The 17,739-nt window shown below is 44.6% G+C and overlaps 1 protein-coding gene across 6 annotated transcripts in view; it reads left to right on the forward strand.

Moving 5' to 3' along the window:
* The window catches only part of IPO8 (importin 8), a 441,493-nt gene that overhangs the window by 4,708 nt on the left and 419,046 nt on the right, over positions 1 to 17,739 (forward strand). For all 6 annotated transcript variants that reach the window (XM_033950674.1, XM_033950671.1, XM_033950672.1 and 3 more), the window contains one exon: positions 16,856 to 16,937. In XM_033950674.1, the coding sequence (XP_033806565.1) occupies positions 16,856 to 16,937 (82 nt within the window). Of the gene's footprint in view, positions 1 to 16,855; positions 16,938 to 17,739 lie in introns of those variants that run through there.

Raw genomic sequence — 17,739 nt, forward strand, 5'->3', positions numbered from 1 at the left:
CGCCATTTTTTGGTAGGAAGACCCTCCAGTTGCTCTGCAGTCTCAGGTGACCTTCTCCCTGTCTTGGAAAAACAGGGGCAGGTTGTAGCTGGGTCTCCTGCTGTGGCAGGGAGCCCCATGGGGCCGCCAGGATTTTTTCCCCCAGTTTTATTTTTTACTTTATGCAGAGCTTATTTTCAGGTGGCTGGGGGTTCTGTGTTTGCCCCGGGGGTCTTCAGGAGGGGCTTTCCTCCACATCCCCTTAGGCTCTGCCCCCTCTACTTCTTTATCACCCCCTGCGTCTCCTCTCTCGTCCAAGCACCTGCTGGTTGCTTGGAACGAAGACTTGTGGTCTGAGGAGCATGTTGACTTAAGTGAGGACCTGGACACTTGTGGAGACGGCCGCTGGTATCGGGGATTCAGTTTTTCTGTCTACTAGCGAGGAGGCATCCATCATGCGCCTTTTTCAGAGAGACGAGCTCACAGTTCTGATTCAGCAGGTCTCCTCGGTGTTGCGCTTTGTGGATGCGCCACCTGAGACCCCCGCATGTGGAGGTTCCTCTTAAAGGGATCCACTCTGCATCCTGCTCTTTTCCTATGCATCAGGACATTCAGGATGTTATCCAGATGCAGTGGAATATGCCGGAGGCGCCGTTTTGGTTTACGTGCTCCATGACTCATTTGTATCCCATTCCATTTGATAAAAGGTATGGAAAACCTTTCAAATGTGGAAAGATTAGAGAAACTGGGGCTCTTTTCCTTAGAAAAGAGGAGACTTAGAGGGGACATGATAGAGACTTACAAGATCATGAAGGGCATAGAGAAAGTTGAGAGGGACAGATTCTTCAAACTTTCGATAAATACAAGAACGAGAGGTCATTCGGAAAAATTAAGAGGGCATTTGGAAAAATTAAGAGGGGACAGATTCAGAACCAATGCTAGGAAGTTCTTCACCCAAAGGGTGGTGGACACCTGGAATGCACTTCTAGAGGGTTTAATAGGACAGTGTACAGTATTGGGGTTCAAGAAGGGATTAGATAACTTCCTGAAGGAAAAGGGGATAGAAGGATATAGATAGAGGATTACTATACAGGTCCTGGACCTGATGGGCTGCCACGTGAGCGGACTGCTGGGCATGATGGACCCCTGGTCTGACCCAGCAGAGGTACTACTTAGGTTCTTTTATTCTCTCTCGACGAACTTCTGACTCAGGGTTCTATTCCCATGTTCGATCCGGGTCCTTTTTGTCTTACAGCTTGGCTCTTGAAAGGGAACGCCTAGGTAAGAAGGGGGTATTCAGATAGTCATCTCTACCCTGTTGGGGTCCTGGAGACTTTCCACTTCTCAAACTTATATGCGACTTTGGCGTACATTTGAGGAGTGGTGTGCCACATGTGGAGTGGTCTCCTTTCGTGCTTCCCTGCCTAATATCTTAAGAGTTCTTTTTTTTAAAAAATTCTTTATTGATTTTCCAAATATTAACAATGTAATACACAAGTATATAAACATAATAAATCAAGAAAAGCACATTCATCATAGACATACATGAGCAACCATTTTATCCCACCCACCCACCCAATGACTAATCAATAAAAACACAAATACATAGATTCTTTCAATAACCTATCCCTATTTAAAATAGTAATGTAAACCCACCCTGGATGTATGTACTCAAAGGGCTAAGATTAAGATAGAAGAAGCCCCCCCCCACCCTCTCACCCTTCCCTAGATATGTGTGGAAACAAAAATTAAAGACAAAAGACAACTATAATGAAGTAATAAAAGATGCCAATGGGCCTCAAACCAGTTTAAATAAATTACTATGCCCCAACATGTCAGCATTTTTTCATACCTATAGCTGGAGCATAAATTCGCCCACCAAAAAGGAAAATTGAGGCGATCATAATTTTTCCAATTACGAGTTACCATCTGCATTGCTATTCCAGTCATAATTGGAAAAGCCGGCATTTATAGAGGTCCATGGGAGGCTTAATATGCAATAATGTTCCACATATGAATACCTTATATGTCAATGGAATTGATGATTCCAGTACGGTAGTAATCTGTCCCCATATTGACTTCCAAAAGTTGAGTATCAAAGGGCAATAGAACAACAGATGATCCAGTGTCCCAATGTCCAGATGACAGTGCCTACTAGAAAAGATCTCCCTGCACCCTGAAAAAAAATAGGGTGAGGGGGAGAGACAGCCCAAACCACACACTGCCAAATAGTGGAAGGGAGCCCTCAGTCACACAGCCTGCAATGAGGACAAGCCCCTAAAGATCCAGATGTCACAAGCATACATCCAAAGGGGTGTTATCTGTGAAACATCCCCGGGCATCCTTTGTGTGAATTATAGTGATAAACCAATACACAACCGTGTGTCAAAGTGAAAATAATAAATAATACACACTCAAAAGTTGTTAAGGCTGTCTCATGGTTTTCTAGATGACAGTGCCAGCATCTATTAGATTTATAACTAACTTTTGTAACCTAACGGGGGTCCAAAAAGATCTATGTAACAAGAAAAACTATGTTTGTCTCATAGATGCTGACACTGTACATTTCATCCTCCAAGTCCAAATTCGCGGCCATTGATACGCAGAAATATACTGCTTTTATCTCAATGCTCCAAATGTCTCTCAGACTAGATTTTGGTTTTTATTCAAGAATTCAGATATTAATTTATACCACTGGGTGGCCTGATGTCCTATGAAATCTGTCTGGAAGCATAGGACCTACAAGCTATAATGATTTTGTAGATTTCGCCAATCAGGGAACCCCTTCTGAATGGCTGGCTTCAACTGCAACCACTTATAATTTTGAGACTTTGAAATACTGAATGATTGTTGCAGTCGTGAAAAATCAAGCATTTTCCCATTTGATAAAACATCTAGTGTATGCCTGCATCCATTGCTTCCATAAGATCCCAGACTTGCCAATTTGAATCTTGGAGTTTAGCCGTAAGGATTGATAAGTGGATTTCTCTATTGGAATATCTGTTAATTTATTAATAAATTTCAAGGTCTTCCAGTGAGGCTAAGTTTTTCATACCCAAGATACATATTTACTCCGGTAATCAATTTGTATGATTGAATGTGCACTTTATGGGGTAGAGGGGGTTGGTTTTAAGGTTTTGAAAAATGATATATGGAAGACACTTGGGGCTCCTTTTACTAAGCTGCACTAGCGGTTTTAGCGTGCATTTAGTGCGCGCTACACGCTAACGTCTCCATAGAGCTGGCGTTAGTATTTTTTGTGTAGCGCAGGGTTAGCGCGCGCTAAAAACACTAGTGCAGCTAGCCCTTGGTTTAATTAATTGAATTTAAGTAGTTCATGATTAAAATCAATATCAAATACTTGCTAATATAAAGGTTATACTGTACTGTAGTCTTATATATATTTACACATACCATTTTTAGTGACGGTGGTCCAGCACAATCTCCTGGATGGCTGCCTTTGTCTTAGAAGAACGACGCACAATGCAGGAACGCGACCTTTGCGCTTCCTGCCTGGTTGCGCTGCAGCCAAACACAGAGTGGCGCAGGACCAGGCAGGAAGTGCAAAGGTCGCGTTTCTGCATTGTGCTTTGTTCTTCTAAGACAAAGGCAGCCGTCCAGGAGACTGCGTTGGACCACCACCACTAAAAAGGTACTGGGGGGCTTTGGGCAGCTGCGAGCTTCCCAGCACCAAACACACCAGACGCACCTATGTGTATAAGAGGAAAAACCAAGAAGAAGAAAATTCTGAACCAATTTTTTTATTTTTTTATTTTTCCTATTCTACAGATGGGTGCGTCTTATGGTCTGAAAAATACAGTAGGTTCTTACCTGCTAATTTACTTTCTTTTAGCCCAGTGGTTCCCAACCCTGTCCTGGAGGAACACCAGGCCAATTGGGTTTTCAGGCTAGCCCTAATGAATATGCATGAAGCAAATTTGCATGCCTATCACTTCCATCATATGCAAATCTCTCTCATGCATATTCATTAGGGCTAGCCTGAAAACCCGATTGGCCTGGTGTTCCTCCAGGACAGGGTTGGGAATCACTGTTTTAGCCTATCCAGACCAGCATAGGACCCCACCCTGTCTATTGTTGTGTTGTTATTCTCGGTGTTGCATGTGCAGATTTTGATTTTTCTGCGGTTTCTAGTATTTTTCTAGGCCAAGGAGAATTGAAGAACAGTGGCTGTAGCTCAGCAGGCGAGCTGTGGGGACATTTTCTTGCTGGGATCTCTCCTTTGCATTTTTCAACAGCATTTAGTTATATTAGTTGTTACTCCTGGTCGGAGTCTTGTTTATTTCTGTTTACAGTTCTTAGTTCTGCTTGGCTATTTGGCAGACTGAGGTAATTAGGAGGAGTAATCTATTTAGTACCATTCCAAAGTTTTGTCTCAGTCTTCACCTGCTGGTCATGATGAGATATAACCCGCTTGTAAGATGCCTATGCCGCTCTGGAGAGGCTAAAAGAAAGTAAATTAGCAGATAAGAACCTAATTTCTCCTTTTCACAGTTTCTGAGGGTAGGGTTCAGGTCTCCCACCTTCCCTAGATCCCAAATCGCGATTTTTAATTTTTGTGTGTTTGTTATTTTTGCCATTTTGGGCACGAATTCGCTGGCGATGGCCATCTTGGATTTATAGGGATCTTTTTTTCAAAGATTTATTTCTGCCTCAAAACCCCTCGATTTGCCTAAAAATTATATGGGATGGACTCCCCAGCTCCTAATCTGCTGAATATGTGCAGTGATTGCACCGGATTGGCCCCAGATCAGCGATTGTGTACTGAGTGTTGTAGCACGCAGAGGAAGGAGGCAGGAACTTCGGATTTGGCCTCCTCCACATACTCTAGGGCTGGGGAACTGACCTGGGTCTATGTCTTTGGTAAAAAATATCACCCAGAAGACCTACTGGCATCTGGTGCAAAATGCCTGCATTCAGAGTCTGAGGACTCTTGTGTCTCAACAATTCACTGCCATAGTTGTGGGGTGTGACTTTTCACTGGAATTTATTTGGCTTCTCTGGAAAGTATATTCTGTGGACCCTCAATTGTTCGTCATGGCCAGCGAGTGCGTCGGAGCTGCCTTGGCCTGTTGCGCCAGCAGCAGAGCTTTATGTTCGGGAGCCCTCTTGTCCTGTAGTGGCGGACCTCGATTGCATCAGTTGCCATTCAGATATTATGCCCATGCTGTCTCCTGACATTTCTTCTATTTTGGATCCAGATGATACCATTGCTGGGACTAGTCAACTTGGCCACTCTGAGAGTCCGGATTTGGGGGATGACCCTACAGTACACAGGCTTTTTAAGCATGATTCTGTCTGTCTTCTCATTGCTGATGTTCTGAAAGAGCTCAAATTGAATCTATCTCCTTCCACTTCTCAGGCTTCCATCATGGACCACTCTTAATGTGCTGTCTTCCTTTTTTCCATCCCATCCTCAGCTTTTTGGGCTGGTTATAGAACTGTGGGACTCTCCAGAGAGCTTTTTTCGGCGCCTGGTTTTCAGCAGGTTTTTGAACAGCCTAAAGTGGTGCAGGTTATCAGGTGCACAGCCTTCCCTAGTTAGGAGGGTGTAATGCTTAAGGATTCTCAGGATTGCAGAGTGGACATTATGTTGAAAAAGCTCTTTGAAGTGGTATCTTTGGGTATCAAAGCAGCAGCGGTGGCTGCTTCGTTTACGGCCTGAGTATGTCATTCCAGATTGCGAGGTGCGTCCTCTGTAAATGTTCTTCCCTGTCCTCCGCTGATACTGGATGGTGTGGATTATGTAGCAGACACCCTTTATGATCTCATTCAAGTTCTTAGCAAAGTTTCTGCTTATGCAGTGTCTGCATGCTGGACTCTTTGGATCTGTCCTTCAAGGCCACTCTAAGCAGACATCCTTTCAAGGGTGCGCATGCTTGCACTGCACCACGTCCCAACATAGGATATCTCATGCCAATTATTACACACAGATGTATTTTCATAAAAATAATATTTATTCAATTTTATATTAAATTAAACTTGAGGTTAAAATTAGAATTAAAATTAAAATGGCAATTAATTATATGTATTACATACATTCCCATAAGCCCCATAAACAGTCTGTGTGGGGGAGACGTATCACCCATGAGATTGTCATCCATGCATGGGGAGATAAGGTCTCCACTTGAAAAAGGGCATCATAGTTCCTTATATAATCTTGCAGTGACCAGTGACACGTCATTTCAATCTTTCAATGTTCAGTTAACATGTTTTGTTAAGAGGCAGGACATTCTGTATGTTCTGAACAGACAAAAAGTTTTATAAACTATATATATATATATACACACACACACACACACTATATTACAGTAATATATTTACTATAAATATATAATATATTTACAGTAATATATTAAAGTAATTTCTAAAAATATACTAGATATGTAATATTATAATGTATATATTCTTAAAAGAACTCCTTAGCACCACTTAGACTGACAATTTACCAAAGAAATGCAAACCTTGTTTTTCGAAAGAAAGAATGTATCTTTTAACCAATACCCTTCTTATATAGTCTTTTTTAAAATTTTTATTATTTATTTATTCAATTTATTTAATACAAACAAGCAATAAACATACTTGTATACACAGATTTACAAAAATTATTGAAAGGAAAATCTATAACCCCAAATCCACTTGATACAGTGTTTTGGTTACTCAATTATAATTCAAGTTATTTAGTCCACAACTATTTGAGAGAGACTTAAGAAAAAGTAAAAATAAGAAATAAGACAAATCTTATCCAGCTTAGAAAGCGGCACTTTTCTGCAGTGCTACAGCCATTCATGGCAGGTTACTCATTTTCAGCTACAGGCACTACTTGCTCTTTAGATTCTATAAATCCTATCAGTTGTTTAGGTTCAAAAAATAAGTAATTCTTATTCTGATGTGAAACAAAACATTTTACAGGAAATTTCAACACAAAATTTGCTCCCAAGGCTAGGACTCTTGGCCATAATGCCAAGAGTTCCTTCCTACGCTTCTGATATCTCAATGACATATCGGGAAATATTCAAACATTAGAACCTAAAAACTGATCATTAATATGATGAAAAAACAAGCGTAATATATATTCTCTATTACTTTCTAAAGCAAGAGTTATTAACAGGGTTTTCCTTTCCGTTATAACCTCTAAAGAGTTCTCCAGAAATGTCGTTAAGTTCATGTTTTCATTATTTGTCCCTTGAATCTCATTAGGAGTGGAAACTTCCACAGGTTTCTTTACTTGAAAATAATTAGCTCTAACAATTGGTGGCAAACTTTCTGTAGGAATTAGCAAAATTTCCTTAAAGTACTTTCTTGCCATCTCCATTGGTAAAATTAAGGGACATTTAGGAAAATTTAGGAGTCTCAAATTATTTTTCCTTAGTTGGTTCTCAAAACTTTCCATTTTCCTAGCAGTAAATGATCTTTCTTTTACCAATTCTAAGTCCAAAGTTTTCATTTCGGATATTCTTGACTCCTGTTTTTCTAATTTCTCACTTAAATCTTTAAGGGCCAAGCCCTGTTGCTCCACTTTAGAGTAGATAATCCCATAGTCAATTTTTAAAGTGGAAAAAGACAATTTGAGGTTAGCGTCCATAACTGATATGGCCTGCCATAAAGCCTCCATATCTATTTTCTTAGGCTTCTCCAGTACCCCAAAGTTAATGTTACTTCCTCCCGAAGCTCCTCTCACCTCCTCTGCAGTGTGGGAAAACTGCCGCTGTTCTCTGGCTTCTTCGGCTCCCGATAGAATTGGAGCTGGCTGTCCTTCTCTGAGGATCGATGTTCCCTCCGAGGTCATCATTACCTCAGGAGCTTCCGACTCTGCACTGCTTCCGGGTTGTGGTGGTGGCTGCCTCTGCTCCAGGCTCAGCAACGCCCGAAGCTGCTGGCTGAGTTCGCCTGACGAATTCAGGCTTGCCCCTGAAGTAGCCCCCACAGATTCGCTCGAGCGGACCAACGCTCCTTCAATTGTAGTCTGCACCAGATGCGGTGCTGCTATCGCCGCCGGAGGATTGCTGTGAAGGGCTCCTTTCCTCTTACCCATATTGAGGTAAGAGGGCTTCTAGGTCACAAAGCAAGCGCCGGCCGACTACAAGAGAGGGAGCCTCCTACTCAGGCGTCTGCTCTCGTCGCCATCTTGTTTCTCTCTCTGTCCAGCCCTTATATAGTCTTAAATAATGAATCACTAGCTCTTTCTAACCAAGATACAGAACTCACCTGATATTTACGGGGGGAGGTTCCGTTCCAGGAATCCCTGCGAATCTTGAAAAAATGCGAATACGGTTTTTCATGGGGGAGACTGAAGAGGGCAGCAGGAGAGCAGCCGGAGCGCTGGCGAGTGCAGGAAATCACTCGCGGTATGCTCCAACCGCCTCTTCCTGGACTAAGTCGGGCCTTATCCAATCAGGAGCTGCGTGCCAATCTCTATATGTTGCGTCTGGGTTTTCCAAAATCTAAACTTTATAGTATTTATTAGTTTTGTAAAACATTTGTATGTTTGAATATCACACCATACATCCAACAAACCATACATTCAATAATTATTAAAGTATATTTAAGAGATTTGAAGATAGGCTTCCCTTGCTCAGCCAGACTAAAAGCCATCTGTTACCAATCTCCTGAGCTTACTCGTTTAGACGAAGAACCCCTGAAAAACACGGGAAAGTATCCTTTGGCTACAAGCCTGACAAAGAGAGAGCAAGAACTCTGCTACTGTTTAAATATTTACCTCTACAGATAGTTTATTTATGCACCCAATATTTCCCTAAGTTCTGCTTATCCAGCAAATTACACAGCTGTACTGAATATTATTATTCTCTTTTTCTCTCTCTCTCTAATTTCCTTTTCTTTTGTTAACTATATGATTAAAGGTTTTAATCATATTTGCATATAAGACACTCTGACCAGCACTTAGAAAAGCCTCTCATGCCCTGCTCTTTGCTCTGGGCTATTCCCACTAGACAGTGGTGCACATCAAGGGCCAGCTTCTCGTTGGTAAAGGCCTGGACAACCTCATGATCAGGATTGCCGAGTACCGCCCTAAGTCTCTTCCTGTGAACAGGTCTTGGCTAGTGGGCAGGGATTGTAGTAATTTTCATTCCGCATGTTTCGTTGGGGCTCTGTGGGATCTTCCTCTCGGAGATATTCCCAGAGCTACCGCCGTCGTTACAACAGTTCCAATTCCAGGCAGCTTCAGGCCTAGCAGTGGCTGCACCTAAGAAGACCCAATGACGCCAGGAGTCAGTCAGAGCTTCCTCGCATCAGAGGTCGCCTTTCTCAGTTTTATCAGGAGTAGACGCATGTTTTCTTGGATCAATGGGTGCTGGACATCATTCGGGAGGAGTACAATATAGATAGGGGTACAAGATTCTTTTGCCTGCCTCTGGATCTGTTTCTGGACTATTTGGTGGGTCAGCCAGAAAAGGAGTCCCGAGTCCGCACTACTGTGCAACATCTCTTAGACAGTGAAGCGAAGTGATAGAACCCGTTCCAGATCATGAATCGGGCTTAGGCAGATACTCCTTTTTTATTTTTTTTTTCAAATTATCTTTATTAACAACTGCAAAGGAACACACAACCAGGAGCAGAATAATCAGAAACATAAAACAGAGCAGTCAGAAAATAGCACGGGAGACTATGACAACAAATGCGGCTCAATACAAAAAACCCCATGGGTGGATGCCCATCACAATTGACATTTTGAAATAGCAAACCCTGCCAGACAAACACACGCAAATCCCAAGCCCACATCTAGACATCCAAACCCCCCGATATTCACCCCCTCACCCACCAAGTGCAGCTATCCGATGAAAAGCAAAACAAAAAACAACAACAAAAACAAACAGAAAGAAGGCATCAGCCCCTTCAAAAAGAAAAATCAAAGGAGTGATTCCGTGCCCACTGTCTCCAAGCTGGAACAAATCCTCAACGCTCTCTGCCACAAATCCCGATAGCAGCGGTGGGCCAAAGTCCCAGACTTAGGGATACGTTGAAGCTCATATCTCCCCACCTCAGCCAATCGAGCCAGCCATTGTGGGAAGGATGCCACCGAGTCTTCCACCCAATGCTGCAACAGGAGCTTTTTTACCACCAAGACAGCCATGTAGAGAACCCTGCATTGGGGAAGTGTAAGCCCCTCCTCTCTTAACTCACACTGATCCCCTAAGAGCAGAAACCCATAAGACCAGGGCACAGCTAGCTGGAGGACGCGCTCCAAAAAAGGAAGAGCCTGCAGCCATAAGGCAGAAGAAGGGCATTCCAAAAAATGGTGTGTAAGAGTACCTACGAAACGATTGCATTTAGTACAAACTGCTTCCTCCCAAAAGCCCATACAAGCTCCCCGAGCCCGAGAAATATAGGCCCGATGCAGAATTTTAAATTGCATTTCCCTAAAGTCCGTGGAACCCCCCCAAGGCATGCACAGTGGCAAAGAGATCAAGAAAGGTCTTACGATCCAGAGTAGTGCCAATCTCTGATTGCCACTGGGAAGCCAGGCGATCAATAGAGCCCAGGTCCGACGCGTTGTTCAGAATCCGATACCAGGTAGCTAATTTGTTAGAAGCAGGAGATACCTGAAAAAACTGAACATCCAAGGCTGACCACAGAGCCAAGGCTCCCCCCAGCGACGGTCAAGGGACAAGTAATAATGCCGGAACTGAAGGTAAGCCCAGAAGTGAGTCTGAGGCAGATGCCAGTGAGTCTGCAGCTAGCAAAAGAAGGAAAATGACCCTCCCCCCCACTGCAAAGATATCTTGAAGAGTTCTACCCCCTCTCTGCTCCCAGTGCCGAAACCAGGCATGGCCCACTCCCGGTGGAAAATCAGTATTTCCATACAACTGTAACAAAAGGAAAGCTGCCGGAGTTTTCCCCTGCCGATGCCGCCACCACCGCCACGCACGCCGCAGGGGTAATAGATACGCAAACTTGGCCCCACCTCCTGGTATAGCCGACAACGGGGTGTGCAGAAGGGACAGGACCGAGTGTGGAGCACACCAGGACTCTACCCAACCCTGGGAAGAAAATTTATAACAACCCGACCATCCTTCATGAATAAAGCGAAACAGAGCAGCAACATTATAATATCGAAGATCGGGAAGATTCAACCCACCTCTATATTTATCCAGGGCCAAGGTGGCATAACTAATCCTGGCCCGCTTATGACGCCAAATAAAAGAGGAGATAAGCGAACGAAACAAACGCACCTCTTTCTCAGTAACCCAAAGCGGCACAGCCTGCAACGGATACAAAATCTTGGGGAGAAGTACCATCTTAGTCAAAGCCACACGACCCCAAATACCCAATGGAAGATCTCTCCATTTATCACACAAGTGCTGAATCGCCTCCAAATGACGGGTCACATTATATCGATACAGAAGCTTGAGGTCCGGGCTTAAATATACACCAAGGTAACGCATCGGCCCCTTCACCGGTGGAATCTCAAGACTCACATGCCAGGACTCCGCCGTAGTGGATCGTAAGGGCAGAAGTTCAGATTTATCACAGTTAACGCGCAGACCAGAAAGATCTCCAAAGGAACGGACTAACTCGAGGACCCGCCCCAAATCACGTCTAGGTTGGTCTAGATAAAGGAGAATATCATCGGCAAAAAGATTAACGCGGCTCTCCTTGCCTCCAATGCGGATGCCCCAAATATACGGATCACCCCGAATCCTAGCAGCCAGTGGTTCGATTGCTAACACAAAAAGCAACGGAGACAACGGACAGCCCTGTTGCGTCCCCCGTCCCAAAGCAAACGGTGCAGTAAACTGACCATTGACTAAGAGTCTGGCCTGCGGCTGTAGGTATAAGCTCCTGATCCAATGATGAATAGAACCCTCTATGCCAAACTGACGCAGAACCCAAAAAAGATATTGCCAAGAGATGTTATCAAAGGCCTTCTCCATGTCCAGGCCTACAATAGCCGATTCGCCCTCCAAACCACGCCTGGAATGAAGGGCCATCAGGGCTCTAACCAGGTTCATCGATGCATATTGGCCCGGCACAAATCCTGCCTGGTCTTCATGGATCAGCAGCGGCAAAAAGGCATTCAATCTATGTGCCAAGATTGTGGCAAATAGTTTAGCATCCTGATTAAGGAGGGAAATAGGTCAATAAGAACTCACCTGGGCCGGGTCCTTGTCAGGCTTAGGTAACAGCACAACATGGGCCATGTTAGGAGTCCCCAAACCCCATATCTCAAAGAGCGCATTAAATGCCCCGCCAAAGCAGGAGAGATCTGATCCGACAGAATCTTGTAATACTCGGATCCAAACCCATCTGGGCCCGGTGCCTTAGTTAACTTAAGCTTCTTAATACCAATCTGTACGTCTTCGGAACTAATAGGGGCATTCAGTTGCTCCAACTGGGCTTCTGTCAACCTAGGGAGCTTGAGCCCCTGAAAGAAAGCATCCCTATCCGCATCCGAGAACGGCTGGTTAGCATACAGAGATTCATAAAAATGAACGAATTGCTGTTGAATCTGCTGTTCCTGCGTGTAACAAGTACCCTTCTGGTCCCGGATGGACAGGATAACCTGACGGGTGCATGGAGGCCGGACCAAACTGGCCAACAGCCTCCCTGTGTTACCCCCCCAGGCGTACAGTTTATACCGTTGAAAATAAATATCACGAGAAGCCTGCTGCATTAAGATTGCATCTATCTGCCGCCGGACGGTCAGCAAGCGAAGATTGTCATCCGCAGAAAGAGAAGTACTGTGGCGTGCCCTCAACTGTCTAAGCTCCCCCGACAGAGCCACGAGAAAGATAAGCAATAATGAACCCCCACAAAACCGCCTTGGAAGCCTCCCAATAGGTCACTGGATGAACATCGTCCATGTTATTATGAGAACTATACTCCAACCACTGTTCCCGAAGATATTTATGAAAGTCAAGATCTCTATAGAGGTAACACGGAAATTTCCAATGTCGCTCCTCTGGTGCTGGCGTAAACTGAAGTTCCATGACAACAGGCGCATGGTCCGACAAAGGAACCTCCTTGATAGCTATCCCAGCCACCCTGGGGAGCAGAGAGGGCGATACCAGCAGATAATCCAACCTAGCATATACATTGTGGGGATGGGAATAAAAGGTATAAGTGCGTTCCGTGGGATGCAAAATCCTCCAAATGTCCAATAACTGCAACTGGCTAAGCAGAAAATTTACCCCCTTAGCTCCATGGTCCCTTGCCCCCGTCTTTGCCGGACTACAGTCCAGGGCAGGATCTACAGTGATATTAAAGTCCCCTCCCACCAACGGTCGATAATCAGGATACATGGCTATCTTGGCAAGCAAAGCTGAAAAAAATTTATGATTATACACATTAGGAGCATACAGATTACACAATAACCACTTGTGCCCCCACAATTCCCTCAAGACTAGAACATATTGACCATCCTGATCTTGGAGAACTTTATGAGTGTGGAAGGGCAACTGTTTATGAATAGGGATAGCAACCCCTCGCTTCCGGGTACCAAAGGAAGACGAGCAGACCTCGCCCACCCAATCTCTCCGCAGCTTGAGATGTTCCACCTGGGAAAGATGGGTTTCTTGCACAAAGGTGATATCCGTCCCTCTCCTGCGGAGCCAGGTCAAAATTTTCTTTCTCTTAATAGGAGAATGAATCCCGTCCACATTTAGGGTAGTTATAGTCGGCTTAGTCATTAAGAAAAATTCCCCCAGATGTAATATCAGGAAACATGGAAATACAATAGACGGGCAGCCCCCCAGCTAGGCCTCCCATCCCGGAATACTGAAGCCTGAAAGAAGAGCACGGGACACTGAATCACCGACCCCCCCCGCCCCATAGATTGCTGCACTACCACACACACATAGCGCTCCCCAACCCATACACACAACAGCCACACAGACCCACAGTCACACATCCACCCCCCCTCTCCACCAACCTCAACCCACCCCCTGAAATAAACTTCCCCAAAGCCATATCCAAGTCCCCCCCAGCACAGTAGGAAACAGAGAACAGCCCCACTCCCTCCCCCAGAGAACCCCATCCCCAGAGGCACCCCCAAACACCCAATCCCGTACAAAACCGAAGGAAAACCCCCCCAGAAACTTCGCTCCCAATAACTGGAGCAACCTAATGTCCTTTTCGGAGCTCTCATAGACCCAGAGTCCCCCCTAGCGGGTAAACTGTCCAACATACAACAGGGAGAGCCAACCACCGCCAGACGAAAACAGCTCACAGTCAGTCCGGGATGAAAGGTCAACATCAACAGGGAAGAAATAGTGTTATGGGCCACGGTAGACAGTCAAGTCCTCAGGACCAGCAGCAGAGGGAGAGCACGGCCAAAACACCATGCCCCGCCGATCCCGGGTCACTCAATGCATCCCCTCTCATGCCAACAGAAACCAAACAGTTCAACTCTGAGAGGCTCAAAAAATCCCAGCCTCCGAAGTCTGACAGTACTCACAAGGGCAGGAAGACCACAGAGAGAAGATGTTGATAGCAGACGGCCACTTTAGAGCAGATCAAACAGCTGCAGGGGCTCCACCATTGACACTCGCGGGCAGAGAGTCCAAATAACGCTGGGCAGCCGCTCGGTCTGGGAATGTATGGGGCTTCCCCTCCCGCCAGATGCGCAGGGACGCCAGATAAATGAGCGCAAAGCGCACTCCCTGCCGGTGGAACGCTGTGCACAGAGGCGCCATTTCTTTGCAAAGGGAAGCCACGTGGGGAGAATAATCATTAAACAACAGCAGCTTCCTCCCTTCATATTCCAGCAATCCTGCCTTCCGATAAGCTTGGAGGATTAGCTCTTTCTCCTTCCAGTTCAAATATCTCGCGATCGCTGCTCGGGTGCGGTTATTATCCCCCGAGCGTTGCCCCATGTGATGCGCTCTTTCGCAAAGGAAGCCAGCCGCCGGCGGCTCCAGACCCAGCCGCATCGGGAGCCAGACTTGGAAAAAATTATAAAGATCTTGGTCTGCTCAGAGCTCTGGGAGACCCACCACACGTAAATTGTTTCGGCATTGGCGGTTTTCCTGATCATCCAATCTGCTAGTCAGGGTAGCCACCTGAGCCTGCAATGCGAACACACTAGTCCGATCTTGTAGTGCTGCGTCTTCCCCATCGGATACTCGCTGCTCCACTGCTGCTATATTAGTATTGTGTGACTCAAATCGCTCATTAAAGCCCTCCACAGCAGACTGCAGTTTATGCAGACGATCCTCCAGGGCTGCCGTTACCATTCGCGATATTTCTTGAGCCCATTCACCCCACTGGGCCGGAGCAGAAAGGGTAGTTGGGGACGCCGCCATTTTAGCCCCAGGCAATGCCGACTTGTGCTTAGGCGTCTTCGCTGCTCTTACCGGCATGCCGGGTGCCAGCTATCTCGCAGGATCCCCCCTTCACTCCCACAACCTTAGGGAAAGGTCTGGTGGGGGTCAAAGACATCCAAACAGCGTTGTGCAGAGTTTAGGAGGCTCGAGGTCAGAGAGCTCAAAGAAACATGTCCTATCCCAGCAATCTCATCACGTGACCCCCAGGCAGATACTCCTTATACTTCATCGTGCCAAAGAAAGGCTTGAAGACTGGAGAAGCATTCTTGATCTCGAGTCGGTCAACTGTTTCTTGCAGATTCTTCATTTTCGCAAGGAAACAGTGCATACAGTCATAGCTGCTGTCTCTCCAGGAGAATTTCTAGCATCCTTGAATCTCAAAGGTTTCTTCAGTTCCATGTTCTACAAAGCATTTCCAGTTTGCTGCGGTGCCCCATACTTTTACCAAGATGATTGTAGTTATTGCAGCCTTTCTCTGCTGGTAGAGGATCTAGGTCCATCCTTAGTTGGATGATTGGTTGATTTGAGCTCTGTTTCATTTGGAGTGCGAAAGTGCGGTGGAGATAGTAGTATCTCAGTTGCAGGAGTTGGGTTGGATAGTCAACTTCAAGAAGACTTGATGCCCTCCCAGTCTTTGGAGTATCTGGGGCTTCTCTTCGATACCAAGCAGGATTGTGTGTTTCTTCCCGAGGCATACAGACATAAACTTCAACAGCAGATCAGAGCTCTTCTGGACTGCCTGGCTTCTATGGCCTGGCTGTATCTTCAGGTTCTGGGGTCCATAGCGGTATCTTTGGAGATGGTTCCCTGGGCCCAAGCACACTTGTGATCTGGGGATCATTCTGAAAATTTGTACAGTTGGTGTGGAATGACCAAAATATGACATGGTAACTATTCAGTCAGACAGTACATTTCCAAAGTTCTCTTACAACATCATTAATGTGAAGGCCTCCATAAACAAGGTTGTTTTGAGTATCTACTTGAATTTTTGCATGTCCACAAGTAATCTCAGAGATCCCTTCAGATTATTCCATAGAGATACTCCTGATATCAAGATTACAGATTTTAGTCTCTTTAGCTCACAGGGTCTAGTAGCAGATCCAAAGTTTCATTCTAACAGAATAGTTCTTTACATATATCCTAAATTAATTCCTGTTTCTAAGTTACAGAGCAGAACAGAATTGTGTAATGTATACAGGGAAGTTCCCTGTACCCCTCCTTTGTATTCTGTTCCAGTTGAGCTGTATTCTGTTCCAGTTGAGCTTGATTGCTTTGGGACTTAATTGGTGGGGTACTGTGCTCCACTTCTATGTGGGAGTCGTTCAGAACTGTAAGTAGTCACACTTCTGCAAGTCCCAATTCGTGGGAATGGTTTGTTTACAATACATATGGACTCCTGAGAAGAATGGAATAAACTTCCTATTTATATAAGATCATAATGTAATCATTAATCTTTTAGTATAAAATTTAACTTATTTAAAAATTCTGTAGGTCATACAAATGGTCAAAAAACAGTAGCTTAAGTATGGTTGCTCTTGCTTATAATACTACCCATTGTTTTTGTTTGTCTTTAGTCCTACAAGATCATCAACTTTGCGCCCACATTACTTCAGATTATTGTATCAGACCAGGTTGAATTCCCAGTACGCCAAGCAGGTGAGCTAAATTCCCATGTGACCAAGAGCTGATGAAGCTGTTTATTATTTATATGATATTGCCAATTATGAGTTGCAGCAAAAAAGAGGGGGAACTACAGCTCTTCTCTCTCTCAAGAGAGAGAAACTGTATAGTGGATATCCAGAGAGAAACTGTATATCAGATACAGGCAGGCAACCTGGACAGATATCTGGTTGGAGACATCCAAAAGATGAGATTGGAAGTGGTAGTGATGGTAGAGTTTAAGATGATGCATGTGGATTGGAATATCCTATGTGCAAATTTCGGTTATTTTTTTTATGCAGTCACTGACCCATATTTTATTCTAAACAGTACAAAGCCCCAGATTTAAAAAAACATAGTTGGACAAAACTAGAATTAAAACCAAATATGTTGGTGATCATGACTGAGTTCATTGTTCATTGTTGCAAAATGAATTCCCCTCTATACTTTATACAGCAATAAACATCCTCCACCCCAGTAAAGGTCATATTGTTCCAATTTTCCAAACAAAATGCCCAAAGGGGGAGGGTATTATTGACCTACCAAGAATCTTTCCCAAATAGATAATCACTTTAGCCCAGAAATATTGAGTAAACCTATGTAATCAGAAAGCATGGGATATCCATTTTAATACATTTAATACAAACAGGAGATTGGATGCAACCTGCATAATGAGCTTGCTGAGAAAAGCAGTCTCTCTCTAGTAAGGGTACAAAGGTGAAACTTGATGCACTGTATTATATACCATAGTGGGAATTTATTTTATTGCCAGTGATAGATTTGCAAGCTATAATTTGAA

The sequence above is a fragment of the Geotrypetes seraphini genome, chromosome 7 (assembly GCF_902459505.1).
Source record: "Geotrypetes seraphini chromosome 7, aGeoSer1.1, whole genome shotgun sequence".
In the NCBI taxonomy this organism is placed as follows: Eukaryota; Metazoa; Chordata; class Amphibia; order Gymnophiona; family Dermophiidae; genus Geotrypetes; species Geotrypetes seraphini.